Source organism: Heliangelus exortis, chromosome 3, assembly GCF_036169615.1.
Source record: "Heliangelus exortis chromosome 3, bHelExo1.hap1, whole genome shotgun sequence".
In the NCBI taxonomy this organism is placed as follows: Eukaryota; Metazoa; Chordata; class Aves; order Apodiformes; family Trochilidae; genus Heliangelus; species Heliangelus exortis.
The window spans coordinates 70,776,978-70,799,092 of NC_092424.1; the positions used below are offsets into that span (position 1 = coordinate 70,776,978).

General features: G+C 38.5%; 1 protein-coding gene across 2 annotated transcripts in view; it reads left to right on the forward strand.

Annotated features, from left to right (window-relative positions):
• The window catches only part of PDSS2 (decaprenyl diphosphate synthase subunit 2), a 114,678-nt gene that overhangs the window by 84,907 nt on the left and 7,656 nt on the right, over nucleotides 1-22,115 (forward strand). Inside the window, exons 4-7 of one of the 2 annotated variants that reach the window (XM_071741225.1) lie at nucleotides 1,215-1,289; nucleotides 9,832-10,005; nucleotides 11,509-11,640; nucleotides 16,898-16,933. In XM_071741225.1, the coding sequence (XP_071597326.1) occupies nucleotides 1,215-1,289; nucleotides 9,832-10,005; nucleotides 11,509-11,640; nucleotides 16,898-16,933 (417 nt within the window). The remainder of the gene's footprint in view (nucleotides 1-1,214; nucleotides 1,290-9,831; nucleotides 10,006-11,508; nucleotides 11,641-16,897; nucleotides 16,934-22,115) is intronic. The other variant, XM_071741226.1, reaches the window with a different exon arrangement.

A 22,115-nucleotide genomic window follows, 5' to 3' on the forward strand; every position in this document is an offset into this window, starting at 1 on the left:
CTTTTAATCAGCACCATTTCTAAAGTTAGCTCTTGCTCTGAGTTCTGAGTTTATGAATATGTATATGCACCAGTGCTCAAAAAAAAAAAAAAAAAAAAAAAGAAAACACAACCTTCCTGCTAGTACTCCATAACTAGCATACAAATGTGGTTTTATTGTCAAATAAAATATGCCTATATGTTAAAATATCTTTCTGTCAGGGGTTTTATCATTTGGCTTCTCGTCTTCGGTTACAAGAATGATAAAAATGAAACTAAATATTTTAATTCAATAAGAACTACGTTGAATTTTAGGAAGCAAAAAGAGGAATCAGATACAGACTCATATGCATAGGAAATGAAACATTCAAGAAATTAAAACTTTGTGAGCAACTAAAGGGCTTGCCTTAAGGTGAGATTATTTGAAATGCCTGCATTTAATTTTACGATAAATCTGAGTATTTTTTTCCAATTAAGACAGTTCATGTGCACGACTTTAAATTGTACAGTAGTTCCAGGGAGACCATGAATTGCTTGTTTTACGTTCTGGATCAAGTTCAGATTTTTAGGCTTCACTTGAATAAAATAAAAAGCCTGAACCCTGAAGATAATACAGATTGATAAATCTGATTTAAACATTCCCGTGTTGCAAACTTTCAGTGTATGTGGTACAGCTCAGCCTCAGGCCATGCACTAAATACATCTACAGTGCACTCCCAGGGCACCCGAATACCAAATGATCACATTTGAAAGGTTACCTTTCTCTGGGTTCTGACTTTTCTGTATTAGCCACGAAGATTAGAATTTTAACAGCTCCCAATGAGAGGTATTGTGAAGTATTTACTTGGCAGGAAAAACACAAAACAAAACAAAGCCCAGATGAGGTACTGTCTCATATTCATGAACTGGGATTTATTAGTTCTGTGAATGTCCTTGTGAGAATACACTCTATAGTTCACACTTTAGAAAAAAAAAAAAAAACCAAACATCTCTTTTTTTTTTTCATTTATATTAACTTCAAACTTTGATGAAAGAGTTACTGTAGTAGAGATTTTAGCAGTGGGTCAGGATCATGATTGTGCAGAATATATCCTAGTAAATCCTACAGTTGTTCACAACTAGCTTTCTGCAAGGAAAGTTATGACCATTTACCTTGCTGGAAATCTGACAGTAGCTTTATTAGTAAATTTGGTGGTAATTAAAGATGTAAGGCTTTTCCCTCCTTTTCTTTTGCAGGTTGTGGAACTCATTTCAAGTGCTATTGGTGACTTAGTTCAAGGTATATACTATGAAAACTCAAAATCATCTGAGGTAAGAATTTCAGGAGTTTTACATACTCAAGCTTGGTGCTGTTAATGTGTGACTACAATTAATGTGATGACTTTTTCATCTGTTTAAAAGGAGGGGGGAGAAGAGAGGAGGAGAATTAGCTGCAGTCCTAATGAGTTTCAGTAGTAACATGATTATGACACCTGTGAATTCTGAAAGTTTCTAGAAATGCTTAAGGAGAAGCTACTTTATTTCTGTGAGTGCTTAATAAAATAATACCAGTTGTCATTAACAGGAGCTCTAGGCGATTCTTACTCTTGGCTTTTCAAACACTCCCAGAGGTTTGTAGTCAAGGTTCCATTAGAGGCATTTATTACAATGTTGTCAACATCATAATGTTTTCTGTGTTCAATCTCTCATTTTGAAGCCCAAAGACGTTACAAAAGCTTTCATCTCAAACTCGTATTAGCTCCTTTCTTCTTCTGAACGTTCACCTTTTGATAGTATCAACATGAAGTTTGTCCTGAAGCAGTGTGAGCGTAGCACTGTTCTCTTCTCCACCAAAAGTCCCTGTGCACACGTTGCAGGAGTTGGAATGGGCAAAGGCAGCAGCTGCCAGTGTTCCACAGCAAATAATGTTGTAGTTCTTTGAAGGCAGTTGTGGATGTACTGTGTTACTGTTTAGCAAGAACTGTAATTAAAGCTGGTCCGTTTGGATCTAGGGTTTTTTGTATTACTGGAATATTTAAGGAAGCTTATAAAGGTGCTTCTTGAAGTAGGTTTGCTTGGGCAGGGTGTTGGAGCAAAAAAGAGTTCCCTTTTTCATTTGCTATGACTGTATCTTAACACAAAATTGCAAAAAATTGGTAATTTAAAGTTGCAATGACCTCTACAGGTTTTATGATAGCAAGTTTTCAATGTATGGGAATGATGAGCAGGGTGTATATGTGAATATCTCTCTTAAAATCCACTAAGGTAGATAGTTACAGTGATGTTGCCTCACATGCCTGGTTTGCCTCGGAGACTTAAATCTTAATGTTCAGTAGGCAAAATGGCTTGAAGACTGCAGCACTATAGGAACTCATTTATGTTTGCTGTGTATTTAGATTGCACCCCTGCTTTACTGTTGTCATCTTGTAGTATGTAGCAAAATTAATACTGTTGTGGAAGCCCCAATTGCGTGGTGTATTGGTACAGGAGATCCCTGCTCAGCACCAGCCAAACCCCAGTGGGCAAGCAGAGCCTATCAAGCTCTGGATGTGCCAGCAAGCAAACCATGGCTGGGTCCTGGCAGAGGGTGCTGCACACATCCAGCAACTCCAGTGGTCAGAATCTGTCTCTTTCGCCCTGCAGCAGCGGTGCCATGTCACTAAAACTAACCTCCTTTCAGCCTCTCTCTCTCTCTCGTTTTGCTTGAAACCAGGCAGGCAGGGAAGCCACCGCGCTGATGAGCTGAGCTCTTCCCTTGGAGGCAGTGAGAGCCTCCAGCAGCACAGCAGTAATGGGACACTGGGGAGATGCCTGGGGCTGCGAGCCAGCGTGCACAGAGCTGTCCTCAGGAGGGGACCCTGGTGCTGGGTACTTGGGGGTCTTTCTGCACCTGCTGTGGATACCCCGTGGATAAACAGACTGCAGCCCTTGGGGTTGCTCCCGAGCACTGTGCACAGGTTGTATGTCTAAACAGATGAGGTCTTCTCCAAAATTTTTGCAAAGAGTGGTTTTAATTTTGCTTTCTGTATCCAAGCAGGTTTCTGAATACAAGCAGATCCCAGGTATTTCATTTAAAAAAGCAAACCAGCTACTCTTCTGTGTGTAGAAATAAAACTACAAGTTCGGTCAGCAATGAAACTGCATTTTATATTAAACATGTCCCTTATAAAAATGAGAAACATTTTGGACTCTCTTAGATTCCTGCAGAAGGTCTTAATCTTCATTTTCTTAGTCTTTTTTGTCTTTTTCTGTTTATTTTCAGCTGCATTACTGAAGCATGCCACATGTGTAGATTGCAAGGGAAGTAGGAAATAAACTAAGCACAGCTGCATGATGTTTACCCTGTCCTGGCCCACTTACAAATGGCAGAGACTGACTTCGTTTTGGTGACTCTTTCTAAGAGAGGCTAAAAGTACAGTAAGGGTAACCCAGCCAAGTCAAAACACCATCACTATGGTGGCATAATTGGCACTGAAAATTAGATTACAGTGTCTGAACTTTAGTCTTTAGGATGGGTATTGCTTGGCTTCTGATGAGACCTAGAAGAAACAGGTGTGGAATCTACTTTAATTATTTTTGTTTAATCTTGTCCTCTTAGAAATTTGGTTCTATGACAAGTATGAAACATATTCCTGATTCTTTCCTTGCACTACTTTTCTGAGTCAGTGTACCATTTGTGTCATGAACATCTCTTTAGCAAAGACTGCCAAACAGACTTGGTCAGTTGTTGGTCTGTTTTACTTGTATCCCTTGTGCATCTTCCCACCATCCCTAATTGCAATTCCACTGAAACAAAAATGTGAACTACATTTCCTAGAGGTAAGACAAATACTTTCATCTACTTCTTCACACCTAAATCTCAAATGTCAAGCTATTTCTTTTTAAGAGTAGTATGTTAGTAATGGCGTTTTCAGTGCCATTACAGTCTTAAATTGGGAAAAGCAGAAGGGTATCTTCTCACCTTTTCCTTTCTGAGAAAGAAAAACTATATTTCATGTGTTAAATTTCTTTAATGCAGTTGTTATAAAGCTAAGCTCCCCAGTACCATAAATTAGAATGATTTTAGCACCAAGTTGTTTTGAGTTTTGCTAGATGACCACCTAAATAGTTTTATCTTTTAGACAAAAATAACAGCAAAATTCACCTTTCTCCTCTGAGACTCTAAGTTTGTTTACCAAAAGAAAGTTTCATTTTGTTTCATTTGGATGACTCAGTAGGAAAATTTAAAGAATCATTTGATCTAGCAAGACTGACCTTATTTAAAGACAAATAATGGATAATTATTTGGCAGCTCTCATTAGCACTTTTTTCTCTGTAAAATTACATGCAATTTTACAGCCTTCTCATTTTAGTATATTCTGTTTGGTCATTCTTCATCTTGTCTGCAAAGTGAGTCATTAGATAATATTTAACTTTTCATCTTTATTTGAAGTGACAATCTAAACTACAAAGTGTTGGCTTTAGTTACTAAGACAGCCTGAAGGCTAGGGCTTCCACTCATGTTCAAAGTAGCAAAAAGCTGCTCAAGACTTTATATTAATTGCTTAAACTAATACTTTGGACTGCAAGCTGGAGCAGAAAGGTGTTGATGTGTTAAACCTTTGCAACTGTACATTCAAAATCCCCATGCAACCCAAAATTCTGTGAGTAAAGAACACTCTTCCCAGTCCCCATCTGTCTTCTCTAAGTCTCTGTCTGATTTTGGAGTAAAAAATTGTGCCTTCAGTGAGTTCAAAGATGAAAGTTGTCTAATCTGGCCTTCAGTCATGATCATAATATTTTTTTTTTAACTGGAAAACATTGCACCAAGTCTCTGTTCCCTACTTTTAGGAGACTCAGGCTTCTGAAATGTTTGCTAACTCACAGAATACTGTCACATTTTTAGAAACCTTCTGTCTTAATATCCCAGATCATTTAACAAATGTAAATGAAGAATGATTTAACATCCCTGTCAGTTCACTGAGCAAGGAGGAGAGATAAAAGGAAGCTCAAGGTCAAACAGCAAAATTAAGAGTAGGACTTGAGCGTGTTGGCTCTTGTTTTCCTGCCAGACCATTCTTGTAATTAAAAGTTTTTTTTCTTGTATTAAAAGTTTTCATGGGAAACTGCCCTGAGTGATTGTTTTTCCTCACCTCCAGAATATCTAGCTGAAGCTAAATGTGCATTACCAAAACTCATTTTTAGTGTCAGAATGGCACTGTAAAATAAGACATTCAGTTTCCAACATGTTCCCCATATGGCTAGAAGAACTGTTAGGTATTATTTCATTTTTCAGTGGAATTGTGTGAAAATTGCACCTAGCTAATAAGTAAAACAAGTTTAAAAAAGGAATACACTAGTGGCCAGTACTTTCTGTGTCAAATAGTTCCAAATAAACAGGTATTTATTTTACAGTGTAGGCTTTTTAAAATGCAAATAAATTGCTTTTTTTTTTTTTTCTGGAAAAATACGGACTATGTATATTCTTTGGTGTTTGGTCTCCAATCCTGTTTTGAGGAGTAATGTTTTGGATACTACATGTCCATCAACTGGCCCACTATGAGTCTATGTTATAAGTGAAGGATTTGCTTATAAACTTTACCACAGGAGGTAAATCAGATGTATTTTGAGTTACATAAACCCCCTTTTATCAGAGCAGCAGTCAGAGTCAGAGCTTTCACATTTTTTTAAAAAACTAAATGTTTCTGTTGCAAAACAAAAGAGAAAGATAAAATACCAAATTTGAGTAAAGAGCATCTGTGAAAAGAATGGAAAAATGTGTCAGAGGGGAAAAATGCAGAGCTAGAAAGGAGGCCAATCCTAATTGTTTACTGCTTTTGTTCTTTTAAATACTAAGGTTTTCCAGAGAGACTTAAAAGTAACAGATGTGGAGAGATACTTAGATTTATCACAGTTTTTCAAACTTTTTTTTTTTTTTTGATAGTTTGTTGCTTGTTTTTACAGTGTCACAATAAAAGTATTAGGTAGTGAATGGCATGCTTTATTGACCCATTTGCAGACACCCTTGTTCCTCCAAAACAGTGGAGACTTGTATTAATAGGCCAATAAAACATGTCCTGTCATGTTCTGCAAGCAGGAGTACATCTGTTGAAGGCTTATGTGAAACATGTGCAAGATGTTTGGCTACTGGTAGAGATTTTAGTTGCACTGGATTTTAGTTATGTAAAATAGAAGTCCTTAAACTACCTAATTTAAAGCTTTAAAACGCTGTTTAGAAATATTTGTGATTTTCTGTGGATTACTTGTCCATTAAGAACTGAACTAAATTTTCATATAAGTGGTTCAGGCATTCTGATCATTTTGTGCAACTGCAGATGGCTAAGAAGGAGCTGCCATAATATGGAAATAAAATAAAGGTTTCCTTACAAATTGCAGCTGAAGTTTTAAATTGAAAAATCTCAGATTACTTCTCCTTCCTTATTTTGCAGATGGCTTTGTGCACTTTTAAAACACAGTTTTCATTCATATCTTTCTTAATAGATTTTCAACTGAACTGTGTATAAACATCATCTTTGGTGTGACAAATCAAACTGAGTTATTGTAAGTGCCACTGTTGTACTGGGGATCCTTGTTACTATCACTAAGAGCTGCCTTTCCTGATGATTGTGATTGCATGTTTTGTGCTGCAGTTTCATTTTTTAAAAGTCTGTTTGTTTGTTTGTTTGCTGTTGCCTGAGCTGATCATCTCAAACCTGCTTGAAATTATGGAAGTAGCTTTAAAAAATCTCAACTAGCCAGTTTCTTTCTGGCAAAACAATAATTGACCTTGCCATTAGCAAAATGGGAGCTCCCTCAGCTTTTCTTAATTTCCCATAGGAAATTAGGATCGACAGAGCTACAATCAGGTATTTCCCCCTCTACACCCATGCTGATGTTTCACAAACTGTACCTGTAATTGGCTTTTTTCTTCAAGGGGTGATGAGGGGCTCGTCCCTCCTCATGCACTTTCTGCTACCCAAACAGCATCAGGTTCGGTTGTGATCTGGACCCATTTCTTAGGGACAGAACTCGTGAATGAGGTCACATCGGAGGCAGTAGTTTGTAAAATGTCTGAGTACATCTAGAATATTGTTTAAAAAGGGCTTTATAGGAAAGCCTGCTAGGAGTCTGCTTGGGCAGCTAATGCCCACTTCTGTATTTTTCATTTGAAGTATCCACTGGTGACAAAACAAAAAAGCTTACAAAAAAGTGAAAATCTCTCTAAAAGTAATAAGACCTGTCACGCCGCCAGGTTTCACAGACTTTGCAATGTAGAACTAGTTTCATTTTTCAATCAATTTTTAAAAAAATTGTTTAGATCTTTACCTACATACCCTTGTTGTAAGAATTACGTACAACAGTTTATATACATGAAGGGGAAAATGGCATTCAGGTTGGTGGAAAACTTTGCTAAAGAAAAGTTGCATCTTTCCTCTGCCTTCTTAAGGAGTAGAAGCTTCAGGGATATGTGGTCATAAGACTTTCTGTGATTCAAATCATCTGTACTTTAGTTTGCAAGCTGGTATGCCAAAACCCATTCAGATAGGTACAATGTCTTTTTACAACTGGCTTCTTTCTGTAACCCAGAGATTCATGTTACCTGTGTTTTTAAGACTTCAATAATGTATGTTTAAATATGTCTCCTAGTTGCCACTGTTTGAAGTTAGGTGTCCATTTTAGATGTCCTTGTAGCAGATAGTAGCATTTTATGCCATACTTTTCAATCCTGTTGTTGAAATTCAAACTTGTTTAAGGATATATTTTTGTAACAAATTATAAAATTAATTCCTGTACATAGGCTAAGTTGCAATGAATGTTTAAGTTTCTTCAGCTCTTGCCACTGATATTTCATAGTGTCTGCATTTCTGTCACTGCTCAAAGGTGCCGGCAGCAAACATTTTCAACTCACAGGTATTCTGAATTTGTTTTTTTTTTGCTTCATAAACTGCTTTATAATACCTTTTAAGAATATTTTCGTCTTAGTTGGAGTTAAAAAAATTATAAAAATCACTGTCAATTTTCAGTATATTCCAGCAAATTTTAGTAAATACTGGGTTTTTTTGCTGAGCAGATTGGTTGTTAAGGAAAAGATTGTGTTGCATCTTCCAAGAGCTCCTGATTTTAAATTTAAAATAAATGAATCTTTAGCTGAGTGGAAAAAAAAACCCAAAACCCAACCAACTTGATACATAAGAAGCTACTTGAATTAATTGCTCATTTTAACATTTTGCCAGTCATGGGACTTTGCACGTGCTCTGGGCTGAGTGAAGATATTAAAACAAAAATACAGTAAAATGAAGCATGAGGAAAGTTTAAGCTTGACATTGTAAGTTATCATATGCATAATAGCAAACATGTGGTTTCTCTGTTCTTCACTTTCCTTGTACAAGTTAATAGTATGTCTGAAAGCAAAGGCATTTTGATACAGCTCTGAGTTACTTGGCATTGCAGAATTCTACTTTTTCCATTAGTCTCAAATTATCCTCTCCCTTGTAATGCAGCACTTCTGGGTGATATCCGTAAGGGAGGAAAATTAGAGCCGAACGGATGGATTCTATTTCATTTGTTACCGATTTCATGACAGATAATACCTTGCTAGAAAACTATAGGGTCACACAGAATTACTTCTTGCTCGTTTCTAAGTAATTTAATTGACGTCACTTTGAGAGAAAAGGCTTGTTATATAAGAGGGGTTTCTATATTACTCTTTTAAAGAATGCCTTTTGGCTTAGTGTATGCTACAGATTTGGCTGAACTGAGAAGCTATGAACTTTTTAACATTTATATGCTTCAGATTTTCTCTGTAGCTTCTCATTACTGTTTTTAATAAGCAAAACAACCGTGGTATTTTTTGGGGTTTTTCCTCTTTAGAGAGTACCTAAAGTATGACAGTAACTTGTTTGTGAAAAAGATTACAAATCACATCCAGCTTTGAAGACCCGTTGGTAGAACAGTGACATGTTGGCACCTTCTGAATCAAGGGAGCTGCAGTAGAATTTGGGCTTTGGAAAAAAGGATTCGATTTTTGCTAATTAAAACACTTTGTGGAAAGTAATCCAAATTAGAATTTTGGATTCAAAGGACTTTGAGAAGTGTTGAGCATCTCTGACCTTACAGTCAAGGTGATAAAGTTCACTATAGGCATCACTGAGACCTCTATCAACCCTGGGGAAGTTAATACCTGACATTTCTAGATCAGTGCATTATTTATTTATTTTTAATACTTTCAATCATTCCTCATCCTTAATATGGGAGTGGAAGAGGTACAAGGGATGGTCACATCCCTTCATTTTTTCAATGCAGATCTCTAGGGACCTTTTGTAATTATTTTTTTTCTTCACTGCAATGGAGAAACTGTAGGGGCTTCTCATGCTTGTTTGAGATTGTTAGCTCATTGTTGCTGGTAAAGGACTGAAGTTCCAACATACTCTGAGTTTGTTTTGTTCAGGTTTTTTTGGGTTTTTTTTGGTGTTTGGTGGGTTTTTTTGTTTTTTGTGGGGTTTTTTTGCTTTGGTTTTTGTTGTTGTTTGGTTGGTTGCTTTTTTTTTTTTCTCTTTATCACCTCAATAGGAATATGATTGACCGTGAATCTCCGGTGTAATGCTACAGTCATTAAGTAAAGAATTTATGTGGAATCTGTTGGCATCTCCATGTGTTTTGCATTGTTCTTTTTGAGCAGAAAACAAAGACATTGTTTGTTGAAGCTGCTCTTATATTTATTCTGATACTTTTCTTTATCATCCTCAAAAGACTACCCTTCCTTAACAGGCACCTTGGCACTAGAAGCTTTGTCACTCACCATGTGGCACATCATCCTGTGCCATGTTGTTAACTTCTGTGAGCTCAGGCAGCTGCAGTTTTGTTGTTTTCATGTTAGCCTTTGTTTCCTTTTCAGGAGAACAGTCTTACAGATGACATTGGCATATCTACATGGAAGGAGCAGGTTTTCCTGTCACACAGTGCCCTGCTGGCAAAGAGCTGCCAGGCTGCAATGGAGCTAGCAAAGCACAGCGCTGAGATTCAGGACGTGGCATTTCAGTATGGGAAGCACATGTCTCTGAGTCACAAGGTACACCTTTTCCTTTCAGACTGGGATCTTAAATACAGGAAGACTTGTAAACTCTGTTGCTGTGGAGCTCTGTTGTATACTGCCACTGTGCTGTAGGCTTTTGCCAGCGGTGTTGTCCCCAAAGCAGAGTCCATTACATCTATTTCCTTCATCTGTTTACTTATTCCTATTAATAAATTACATCAGTTGGTCAGTGATGTTGAGGGAATCAAATGCTGCCTGGTGTGAAGAAGTTTGCAGAAACTACTGGTATGAACAGTGCTTATGAACTGTGAAAATCACACTCCCAGCAACGTAGCTTATTTTCATTCTAGGCTCTGTTAATGTACCTCTAGTGCATCTTTCTGTGGCAGCTTAAAACTTTACCTTCTCTACTCCCTGTGTTCTTCTTTAAGCCACTGTCCCAGTAGCAGGGGCTGCGGGAGGAAGCATGTCTTGGGTCTCAGCTGCCACCATGCAGAGATTTGTACCAAGAGGCTCAGCTGCCTGCAGCAGCACATGAGCTAAGGCACGAGCTGCAGTGTCCGAGGGACCTGCATACGGTCCCTTCTGCATCATTTGCTCTGGAGACAACTTCTAGACATGGTAGCTTGAAAATAAGGAGGTAGGTCACCACGTATAGACAGGAGCAGCTTACACCTCTGCAGCACCAGGGTTTCCCAGAGAAGGCCTCTGACCTCCAGCAAGAGTCTTGTAGTTCCGAGGAAACCACACACAGTGTGGAACTTGGATCCTTGGCCCTGAAGATCTACTGCTGCTGCACTGTACAACTTGCAGGGATAGGAGACAGGCAGCCAGACCTCCCATCCATTGTGGCTGAGTTGGTTTAGACAGTTTCTAGTTCCTCCAGGAGAAGGAAGTGGTTTTATTAAGCACAGCTTTACTGCTGTAAAAATGCCACTGTATGCTATTACTAGGAACAGTTCTACCAGTAAATTGCTTCTCGTGCAGACTATAATATTTTGTGTATGCTTTAATATTAATACATTCACTATTGACTTATAGTTGTATATGAAGTATTTTATCACTTTCAGAGGAAGCTCCTAGCTATCTAGTTTCCTTTGTCAGAAGGAAGGTCATATTGCATCAGCTTTCAGTTGGGTACTAAAAGTAGAATATATTACCCTTCACAAATTAAAAACTGATATTCTTCCCAAAAAAAAGACTGTATCATCCTTTCCTTTGGTTTTTTCCCCTTCCTGCCACTCAACAATGACCTACCTGTGTGTGTCACATCACTTGCCCAGCTCTGCAAACTGTCCTTTACCCATTTCTGTGCAGATTCTTTACATGCTTCTCTTTACCACAACTTTCTGTCACTGCAATGCATTCAGCCTCTTCCTGTCTCTTCTCCCAAATCTGAAAAAGTGCAACCAAAGTACAAGTTTGAAAGCAGAAACTGGTGAGTAGGTATAGAATCAGGATACAGGCCTTGATTTGCTGAGTGGGTGGATACGTATAGACTGTTCCTGGAAACTGAAGAAAGATGTTCTTCTCTTTCAGCTGCATTCAGATCTTCAACCATTTGTTAAAGAAACTTCTAGTGACACCATGGCCTTCAGTTTGAATTCTGCTCCTGCGGTTCTCCATCAGGAATTCCTTGGAAGGGAGGCATGGATTAAACAGATTAGAGAGGTAAATTAAAGCACGATTAAAGATTTCCTCGTTTCACCATTTGTATTGCTCTTCCCAGTTATACTTTTCAGTCTGCAGAGAAACTTAGAAGCTAACAATGGACAAGACAACACAGAGGTTACCTGTGCTCTCCAATACTTCAATTCTTGACACTCTTCCATGCTTTCAAGAGGAGGAAAACCAGGGACCTGACAGTTGAGCTCTGTCAAACTTCCATGTGTCAGCATAACAAGAAGATTCATTTGCGTGTAGCATATGTCTGTTCCTCTGCACTACTTGTGCAGTCCCACATCTTAGCTTAAATCTACTTTCTCTGGCAGCTTAAAGCAGAGAACTTGACATTACAGTGGCTGAAAGGTAGATACACATTCCCTTCTGCTGACTTGGCTCTGGCAGCAGTAATTTTGGATGGGGGGAAGGATCTGCAGAACTTGGCTTCCTGACCGATACAAAATATTTGTGAAATCTGGCTGGCTGATAATCCTTATTCTTCATTCTCTTAATTCAGCTGCTCTTTTCCTCAAATCCTTAGATGAGGAAGGCAGTAAGATAGCTGCATGTACCTGGTGCTACATACCATGTAGCACAGCAGGATTCAAGTCCATGAATAGTTTCCTGGGTGTTGCTGAAACGCAAATAGATGAAGATTATAGAAGACATCAATGAGAAAATACTGAAATGGCCAAAATTAAAATTGCTCAGTGCAAACATATTTATTCAAGATGTGCTTGCCAATGGCTCCTTTCCTTGCTGGTTTGATGGCAGGACATCTGGGGAGAGGGTGTGGAGCCTGAGCCTCTGCTAGTTCTGCACTTGTGATGGCCAGGTTGCAGCCTGCCTTTGCATACTGCAAGCAAGAGGCATAGGCTCTGCAGCAGTGAAATTTTGGGAACTGTATGCAGCATCTACAAACTTACAGTGTTATGGAGTTGGAGGATTTTTAAAGTGAGGAAAACCTTTTGTCGTTTTGAAATTGGGGGCTGGCAGTTTTATAACTGTGACAAGGGCTTTTGGAATTCTACAGTTTCGACACAAGGCTCACGTGAGAGCTGAATGTAAATGGATTCGGGTGACTGCAATTGGAGAATAATGCTATTATCACAGCACAGTGTATGAAAGTTTTCAAACATTTTCCCATCTGCAAAATCTAGAGGGGGTTGCAGGACTCCAGGAGTGCCATCTGTTTGCTTACTGATTCTCGTACCAAAAATGGGTATTACAGAAACAGTGAAGCAGTTCTCTCTGTATGGCAGGGGAGGGCACAGGAGAGGGTTGTGGGGAGAAAGTGACACCCACTATGTGAAAGTATCTACAAACCACTACTTTAGCTCAGTATGAAGGGGAACACCTCATCCAGGAGCCTTTCTTGGCTTGTGTTGATTTAGAAAGGAAAGCTGTCTTCCAGTAGCTAAAAGTACTTTTAGTTATCATCCATAGCCCCATTGCATTATGTGACATTCAGTGTAGGCCAAGCACTCAAAACTGAGACTTTCTCATGCTGGCAGTACTCTTTAGAGTGTGCTTATAACCCACCTTCTTGTGCAGTGTCATTTGTATGGATTAAACAGGTGAAATGTAACTCAGTGCCTGCCAGGTAGAACTTCTCTTAGTAACTGAGTTTATGACTATGCATATGGAAAGCATGTTATGGACTTTTAATTACTGCTAAGTAATCTGGCTTTCTCCTTCTATTGTTAGCCCATACAAGCATACATACAAGGGATTAAAGGCAGCACTTCCTCTTGGCAGCTTCATCCTCCTGCAGCAAGTGGAGCTCAAGAAAGTGGAGGAAGAGCCCCACTGCACCTAGTAGTCTCCACAGTGGTGTACTGCTCAGAAAGCATGAGGCTGGCACCCAGTGCCTGCCATAAATATCTGAGATGAAAGCAAGTCTAAGAGAGGATGCAAAAGATGCCTGAACTGCTGTGGAGTTTCACCAGAGTTCTCTTGTCAGAGGTCTGGATACAGTCACTGCTCCTGAGGTAGCCATATGCCTCTGAACAGCATGATGTTCAGAGATGAGGACCTTTAAAGAGCCCCCTTGTCTCTTCATTTGAAAGAAGAAAACCACATCAGATATGCAGGTGTGGAAGGTTGTGTCAGTGCTGAGTGTATGCGTTTTGGGAAGATTAGTTTCTGGTTTGGATGAAATTTAGAGGCTGCCTTAAAAGAGATAGGGCATGTGGTAGGAGGAAGCCTTATCAATGCTTAAGTACGTGTACATGTATGTGTATACATGCATATATATATATATATATATTTATACACACACACACACACATGAATGAATGATCATCCATAAAGACCTGAGTCACTCGTGTTCTCACTGACCTCACCAACAAATCCCTCCAGCTTTGTGCATTTAAAACTATGCCAAATTGACTGTTTGGTCAAGCATGTATTTTAAAAGAAGAATATGTTGGAGTAGAGTCCTGAAATGCTTTAAAAAACAAACCAAAACCACCCAACTGTAAATGGCTCACAGGAAACACTGGTAGACAGACAAGGAAGTACTTGAATGCTCTTCTTCAGAGAAAGTGCTGAAGTAGTTGCTGAATAGAGTTTCACTTTTGGAAAGCCCTGTATTCTTGAAATGAAGCAGATAATCTAGGATTATAGAATGGAGAATTTTCTAAGAGTCAGCTCTGGGTTAAATAGCCATTGAGCATCTAAGTAGTGAGGTACAGAAGCTCAAAGTTTGACTGAAGAAATAAAGGAGAATCCCCCGAGAGCAGGTCTAGAATTCATCTTGACTCATAGCATTTTTAATTGTAAAAAGAAATTGTTCAGAAACTAGAACCCTCTCATCTAGGCCAAGGTAATCCACGTGGCTTTCATTGTATCTTTCTGAGCCTTCTCAGAAGAAGCAGGGTTGGAAAAAAAGCATTTATCAAATGCTCTATCAAGCATTTCTGTAGTATAGGTTTTAGCAGCACATGTAAAAGGGACTATCTCATATGAGAAAGAAAAGTCATTCTTGGAAAACATCCTGAGAACCTGCTCCAAAAGCATTATCTTAAACTATCTGCTTGTGGTCTGCTTATTTGATGCATTTTGAGCCATATCATTGGGGACCCAGGGATCACTTTTCCTGGCCAGGTGAGTGGATTTCACTCCACCTCACTTATTAATGAAGAATGTCATGGTATTATTGTCCCTCACTACTGGCACATGGTGGTCTTTGGTGTTCAGGAGGAAGGCTGAGCTGAGCTGGCCATTCATGTCTCCAATATACTGGTAAGCAGACGCTTTTCTTTGAGGGCCCAGAGCACCCAACATTCAGAAACAGAGCTCTCCAGCCAAGCAATGAGACCAAGAAAGTTACCCAGGTTTGAGAACTGTGCATACCTTTTGCAGATCAGGTGTGATACCTTTAAAGAAGCTAAACCAGATGGAGAAGTCTGATGTAAAAGGAAAAAAAAATCTATGTGTCTGAACTCAAAGTAAACATCAAAGAGCCAAGCTACTGTGAGGTTAAAACTAAAGGAAAAAACCAAAAAAATGCAGTTGTAGTATAGAAGGCTTTAGGAAACATTAGATAAAGTTGCTGCTTGGAGGAGCATGACTGCCATTGACTTGAATGCTCAAGAGGAACAGAGCATGATAAAATAATGTTGCTGTTTGTAATGTGTATTATATGCAGGAGGAGGCATGCTGGGCACACCTCTGCTGATATTGCTAAGATTAAAAAGCATCTTCCTCAAACAGATTGGCAAATTCTCCCCTGCAGTGTGAATCTGCATACAGGCAATCGTTTGTTAAAGAACATATTTCTGCTACATTATGATATACAATATAACTACTAGATTTATCTTGAAGAAGCCATAAGATCCAACCGGTATGAATAAAAGTTGGCAAACCAAAAAGATGGGAATACACAAATAAGGAAGCAGTTATTGGCAGTGGGTTTGCTGCTCCCAAATGCTATCAGGCTGTTTTCTTAATATGCATTCCAGAAAAGCTGACTCTTAAGAACCTTATAGAGAGCAGTAAAAGCTTTTGTAGATCAGTCACCTTTTGCTTTCAGTGGAATTACTTTTGTTATCTACTGTTTCCTTTTCTGTTCTGTTTGCTTAGTCCCTTGTCAGTTCTTTTCCCTATTGTATTTTTCCTCCCTTTATTTTTAAAATCTGTGTCATCTCAGCAACATCTCTTCAAAGATGTGCTTGCCACATAGTGTTGCTCTTCACTTCAGGCCTCAGCTCTTCTGGTTATACCAGTTGGTCTGCTTCTTTGAGCTGCTCTCTACAGAGGACCCAGGTCCTAATCCACATCCTTTCAGGAGAGAAGTTCTGAAACAACTTAGGTTTCTGGTCTTCCTTTGCAGAGGCTAAAGTGAAAGAAATTACAGTGATTTTTAATTTTTTTTAATTATTATTTTTTAAATTTTGTGTGTGTGTGTTTTTTTGTGGGTTTTTTTTTCCCTCAATGTGCCTGAAAAGAGAACAGCTGGATTTAGACAAGGTGATAATGATACAGCTAGGCTGGACCTGAGGGAAGAGCTTCAGGTTATTTAAACAGGAATGCTCTGGGTCTGGCAGAGCTGCCACTGGGTGAGAAAACACAGACATCTCTTCTACATCACCCTGTAACAAAACTAAGGAATTTGGTCTCCATACTGTCTGCAGCTGGACAAGGAAACATTTAAAATTTATTCATACTTGTTTCTGAATATGCTAGGAGTCAGAAGTTGTATTTATCTGCTGTTTAAGTAAGGGGTGGTGCTGTGTGCTGAAATACAGTTCTAAATCCAAAGCACAATTAAGATATCTAACTGGAGTCTGGTAGTGCTGAGATGGTCCTGACATCCCCTTTTCAGAGTTCTAGACTGTTAACTGTGTGCAAAATCACTATAGATACAGAGGGACTGCTCTTTCAAGAAATTAAATCCTGTTATTGCTGATGTGAAGTATAGTTTATTTCAGAATTTCATGGAAGATATTAATTAATGCAAATAGCAAGATATCTTAAGCCCAATATATTTTGTAGTCAACAAATGTTTTAACTACATGTCACAATAAAAGAACCTAAAAATTAAAATAAAAATGTAGAGGAGACCTGCAGTTCTCCTCTGAAACAGAATCATGTTGTATAAGGTGACAGCACATTTTGTTGTATTTTAGGTTTTTTCATATCAGATTCCAAAAGAAAGTTGGTTATGTTTAGAGTAGTAGCTCTTTTAATTGCACTCTTTATTCATGCAATTCTAGTTTGTATAGTATTTAATGTCTTACATAAACATCTCTTTTTCTTTAAGGCACAAGGAAAAGGAAATATAATGGACTACAAGAAGGTTGGTAACTTACATTTAAGTCTGTTTATTTTAATGTTTCTTGTAATATTTTAAAGGATATTCTTGGCAGTTGAGAGAAACTTCCTTATTAAAGTCACAATTTGTGCATGTGAGAGAAAGGCTTGTGCAATTTCTTGATTTTAAAAAGCCAGTAATAGTGAGCTCTGTTATAAGTATCGGATACATCTACTTCATAATTATTTTTGCCATTATTTATCCCATTTATTTCCCCAAACTTGATTTTGAAAGCAGATTTCTGATGGCCTTTGCCGCCTTCTTTTTCTGCAGTCATTTACAGGTTAGTTTTTTATCTCACCTTAATGCCATGCCATCTCTTAAAAAAAACTATTTACATGTTTTATAATTATTTGTGTTTCTTTCAGTCCCCGTTACAAACTTTAGCTAAGTCACCACTGCATTTGCAACTGAGACTATTCTATAGTAAAGGCAGATATGAACCAGCCAGTTTATCCACTGAAAATATCTGGGACACCATAAAACTCTTGGGGAGCTTTAGGATATGGCTGAAAAGGTTGCCCCTGGTCAGACACTGGAGCACAGGGTGCTTGTGGCGGGGACAGAAGGTGAGGTTGCATCCTTGGCTTGTTTATTGAGCACAAGCCTGACTTGTTCCAAACTTTAAGGAGATCATGAGGGTCCAGTTAGTTATTTCCAGCATCAATGGGGACGTAATACAGAAATTACTCAGTCACAAGCATAGTTGAGAATTGTTTCTTGATCTGGGACCTGAAGAGTGTCACAGTTCTGACTGCTGCTTGTACAGAAAGCTAACAGCAGGTACAGCTGAAACTTTTTTTGTTATAATGATGTATGAAGAAACTCTGGATTGGTTAAAAACTGCCTTCCCTCCTTTCCCTCCTTTCCCTCCTTTCCCTCCTTTCCCTCCTTTCCCTCCCTTCCCTCCTTTCCCTCCTTTCCCTCCCTTCCCTCCCTTCCCTCCCTTCCCTCCCTTCCCTCCCTTCCCTCCCTTCCCTCCCTTCCTTCCCTTCCCTCCTTTCCCTCCTTTCCCTCCTTTCCCTCCTTTCCCTCCTTTCCCTCCTTTCCCTCCTTTCCCTCCCTTCCCTCCCTTCCCTCCCTTCCCTCCCTTCCCTCCCTTCCCTCCCTTCCCTCCCTTCCCTCCCTTCCCTCCCTTCCCTCCCTTCCCTCCCTTCCCTCCTTTCCCTCCTTCCATCTGTCTGTGAGACACTTCTGTGAATGCCTGAGCAGAATGGATTTTCCTCTTTTAATTATTATAATTGTGACCAGCCCAATGTAACTTCCATAGTTTTAAAAAATAAATTAAAATAAAAAGGAGGGAGAAGAAGAGCCTCTAAAATTACCTTAGTGAATTAAATATTTGTCATTGGCCGAAACAGTTTCATATTTTGGGTCCTTCCCATGAAATCTAAAAATGTGAAGTCTGCTTAGACAACTTGAACACTTGAATAAAAAGAAAGGAAGGGAGGGGGGCCCTTCTTCAAGTTTTATATTTTGAGCAATAAACTTCAGCCAGGAACCACATTATTTTATTAGCCCTGTCTCTTACATAAGCACAGATTTACGAGTTTAGTAATAGAGTGAAAAAATCTCCATAGTTTTCATGGCCTCAAGTAATAATCAGTTTTGGGTTTTGTAGTAGTTTCAAAACTCTGATGTCACATCCCTCTCTTCTATGTTTCTTGATTTAAAAGGCATCGTTAGTTACATCCATGCTAAATGAATCCAGTAGCCTGTAGCTCACTCCAGTGTAGTAGCTTGGCCAGTACATGCACACAGCCAATTAGAAGGCATGTTGTGCAGTACAATTTTTTTTTTCCCTTTGCTGTGATGTAGTATTTCTACATTGCTAGGGTCAGTATTTTACATATTGCTCAGTCTCTTATTCCCAGCATCAAGGTCTTCTCTCATCTTTCTGTTCAGTTGCTAGAATTATTTCAGTGTTCCTAATCAAATCTGGGGGCTGTTTTTGCATTGATTCTCCAAAATATCTCTTTTTTTTTTTATTTTGGAAAAGTGAAGGTCACTAAAGCTAGCTGTAGAGCTTCAGTGTGTCACTTAATTGAGATTAAAATGTTTATTTAGCTGAATTCCTAAATATATGCATACAAAATTATTAGCTGTTTTGCCTGCTTAAACATATTTAACCTACTTGCTATGGCTTTCAATTAAAATACTTAAGGTAAATTTGAGAAATTTAATTCCACCCATTTAGCATGCTTCCTTAAAATACAAAAGTTTTGTTTTATTTGAGTTTTGAGACTGCTCAGGAATTTGAATTGTTTTTTTGATGCTTGTTATATTAAAGTGTAAGACTGGCAAAAATACCTAGATGATACCAGTAAATTTAGTGAGGGCTCTGACATAAAATAAAATACTTTCTGTTAATTTAATTAGGTCTGAGACTGACATGTCAAAAGGTCACTGTGTTCTGCAAAAATTTTTAGTATTTTTTTTCCTCAGCTTTTCTCAGTCTTTTTATCAGAAGGACTTTGATACCACAAAAGGTTTATTTTAGGGTCTCTGTTTCTGAATGTATTTTGTCACATTAGTATCTGTATCTTATATTTCCTACACCATTACACTGCATCCAGACAAATTATTGATCCATCATTGTGGTGTTTTAAAGTCTCTTCTACAGATGAAAAAGTAGTTTCAGCTTTGTATATTTCTCATATAACAAAAAAGAAAGTACCAGTACGTGGCAGAGACAAAACTCATATATGTGACTGAAAGAGCCAGCAACTTTCCTGTCACCCTTATTTGTAATTTGGATTTTGGCAAAAATCTCAGAGTGTTTAAAATCAGAACGCTTTTATCCATTTTACATCTACTTTACATGCAAGGTAAGGTGTGTATTTCTGAAACAACAAATTGAGTTTAATTGCTTACTATTTTATAATGCAGATTTAAGACTCTCCCCTGAAGTCAAGACCTTAGTGGTGCTTGGCATTACACTCACTCAACAAGCCTGTACAATGAAGGCACAACTAGTAGCAGAAATGAGTAAGCTAGTTTCTGGTCAATGCTCTAGAAAAATTTTAAGACAAAGCTAACTAAAGGTATATATGCTTTGTTTTGCAGCCTATCAGTATGCTACTGCAAGGATTTGTTGTTTCTTTAAATGCATTATTCAGGAAAAATGAAGTCAAGTGAAAGAGGATGTAGCAAAACTTCTTTTGTTTTCTGTAGCCTTGTCCATTTGCTCTGCTGTCTGTAAAGGACCTCGATCCAAACTGGCATGGGAAACAAAGTATGTTGGTTTGTATATAAAACACTATGCAGAGTGTTAACACAGAGAGCAGAGCAGCTTTTTGTACAGTACTGGAAATACCAGGAGTCTCGAAGTGGTAGATCCAGCCATGCATATAGACTGCACGGTACGAATGTCAACTTCCCATATGGTAGGAAAGAGCTAGAGAAGGAAAATGGGAAAGGTGACATTCAGAAACGAGGAGGTTTCTCAGTGGTAGCCTACTGTCATGCAACTAATAAACAGCAATAAGACAGTGCCATCCAGTTGTGGTACCGAGAGGTACCAAGAGTCCCGTGGCTCCCTCCCCCAGCTTGGTGCATCCATCCTGATGCAGTGCTGACTGCAGAGCAGGTTTACAGCCCCTTGGCATAAATGACAGTGGTCCCACAGCTGTTTTTCATCAAATGCCAGGGAATCCCTCAGAGATGTGTCATGGGGTGTATGGGCCGGCCACGGCCACGTGCTGTTCTTCGCTCCCTTGCTTCTGAAATGCAATGAAGAGTTAAAAAAGGGAGGATTGTTGTTTGTGGATGCTTATGACCTGTGGCAGTTTTCCATGAAAATTTGTCTTGTTTGTTTTGGAGCAGGCACTGCCATTAGTTTCTTTTGTTATGTATATTAATGACTACAGGATTTTTTAGATGTGGTAATAATATTACAAAAACAGCCAAACCCATTCAAAGGAAGCAATTTTCTCCTTGTTGAAGTTAACGGTGTTGGAATTATCAAGGTGTACATTAAGTTCCAAAAATCAGTTGCATCTTTGTCTTTAATCAGTGGGTATTTTCCATGGTTTCTTTAGGGTGAGAATCCAGCGCAACTTTTGTTTCAGCAAAGCAAGCAACTATCGTATCTTTTAGCATAAATACCAAGTTAATTGCTTGTGTATGCTAAACTGGCAATTAACAATCATTATTTTCATTAATGTGATTTAAGAAAGTCACACTTGGCAAAAATTTCATCACTTAACCACCATTGTTTAGATTTAAAAGCTAGTGGGCCTTGTTAAGTTCATTGTGAAAGACATGGAAAGGCATAAGGAGGAGGACTTGGTGTCTCCTCTAAAATATTAAAGAGTTTGTACAATCAATCAGTGTCTCAGGATGACTGGTAACTTTTTGGCAAAGTGTACTACAAGAACTGCGTAACAGCTGGAGTAGCAGTGTTCCCTGTAAGCTGGCAATCTTTCCTCTGCTGCTGGGGGTGACTCTCTCCAGATTTGATCTCTTCCTAGATAGGATCTTTTTGAGTCTGAAATAAAAAGAGAATTTTTCAGTTTGTCAGATGAGTAAGGAAAACAAATCCTACTCTGCTGATGGAGGTTTCTGCTCTTTAAAGATGCGTTTCTTTTGTATAAGAAAAGTTTCTAAGAAAATATTGGATAAACACTGCCCTGATTTCAGCTGGCATATGCTGCATATTGCCAGCAAAGATCTGATAATGCTGAGACATTCCAAAGTATTAAAAAAAAAAAAAGTAATAAAAAAAATTTACAAAATTGACCTACCACCAGTGAAATATGTCTGGACCTATTCACGGTAACATTTCAGCAGTTTAAAACATCTGTGCTATTGAGCATGGTGTTCCACCAAAACAGAAAACTGCAGAAAAGCCATTGCAGAACACTGCAAACACTTGGAGTATTATTCAGTCACCTGGCCACAGATCAATTTAGATTTTGTGGTTTTGAAATTTCTTTTTGTTTTGGAGTGCTGTGTTTTAGCTCACCTTGAGATCAGAGAGAGTGTATGGTGTTTGAACATTTCAGTATATAAGAAATAGAGCTCTTTAGGATCATTCTTCTAACACAATAATAGCAAAAAAATTTCAAGTTACTTGTTGATATCTTATCACTTAATTCTATATTTGATCACTGAAAAAAAGTATTTCAGTGTTCTTGTTTTCCCTTTGCACATAAAGCCTAGTACA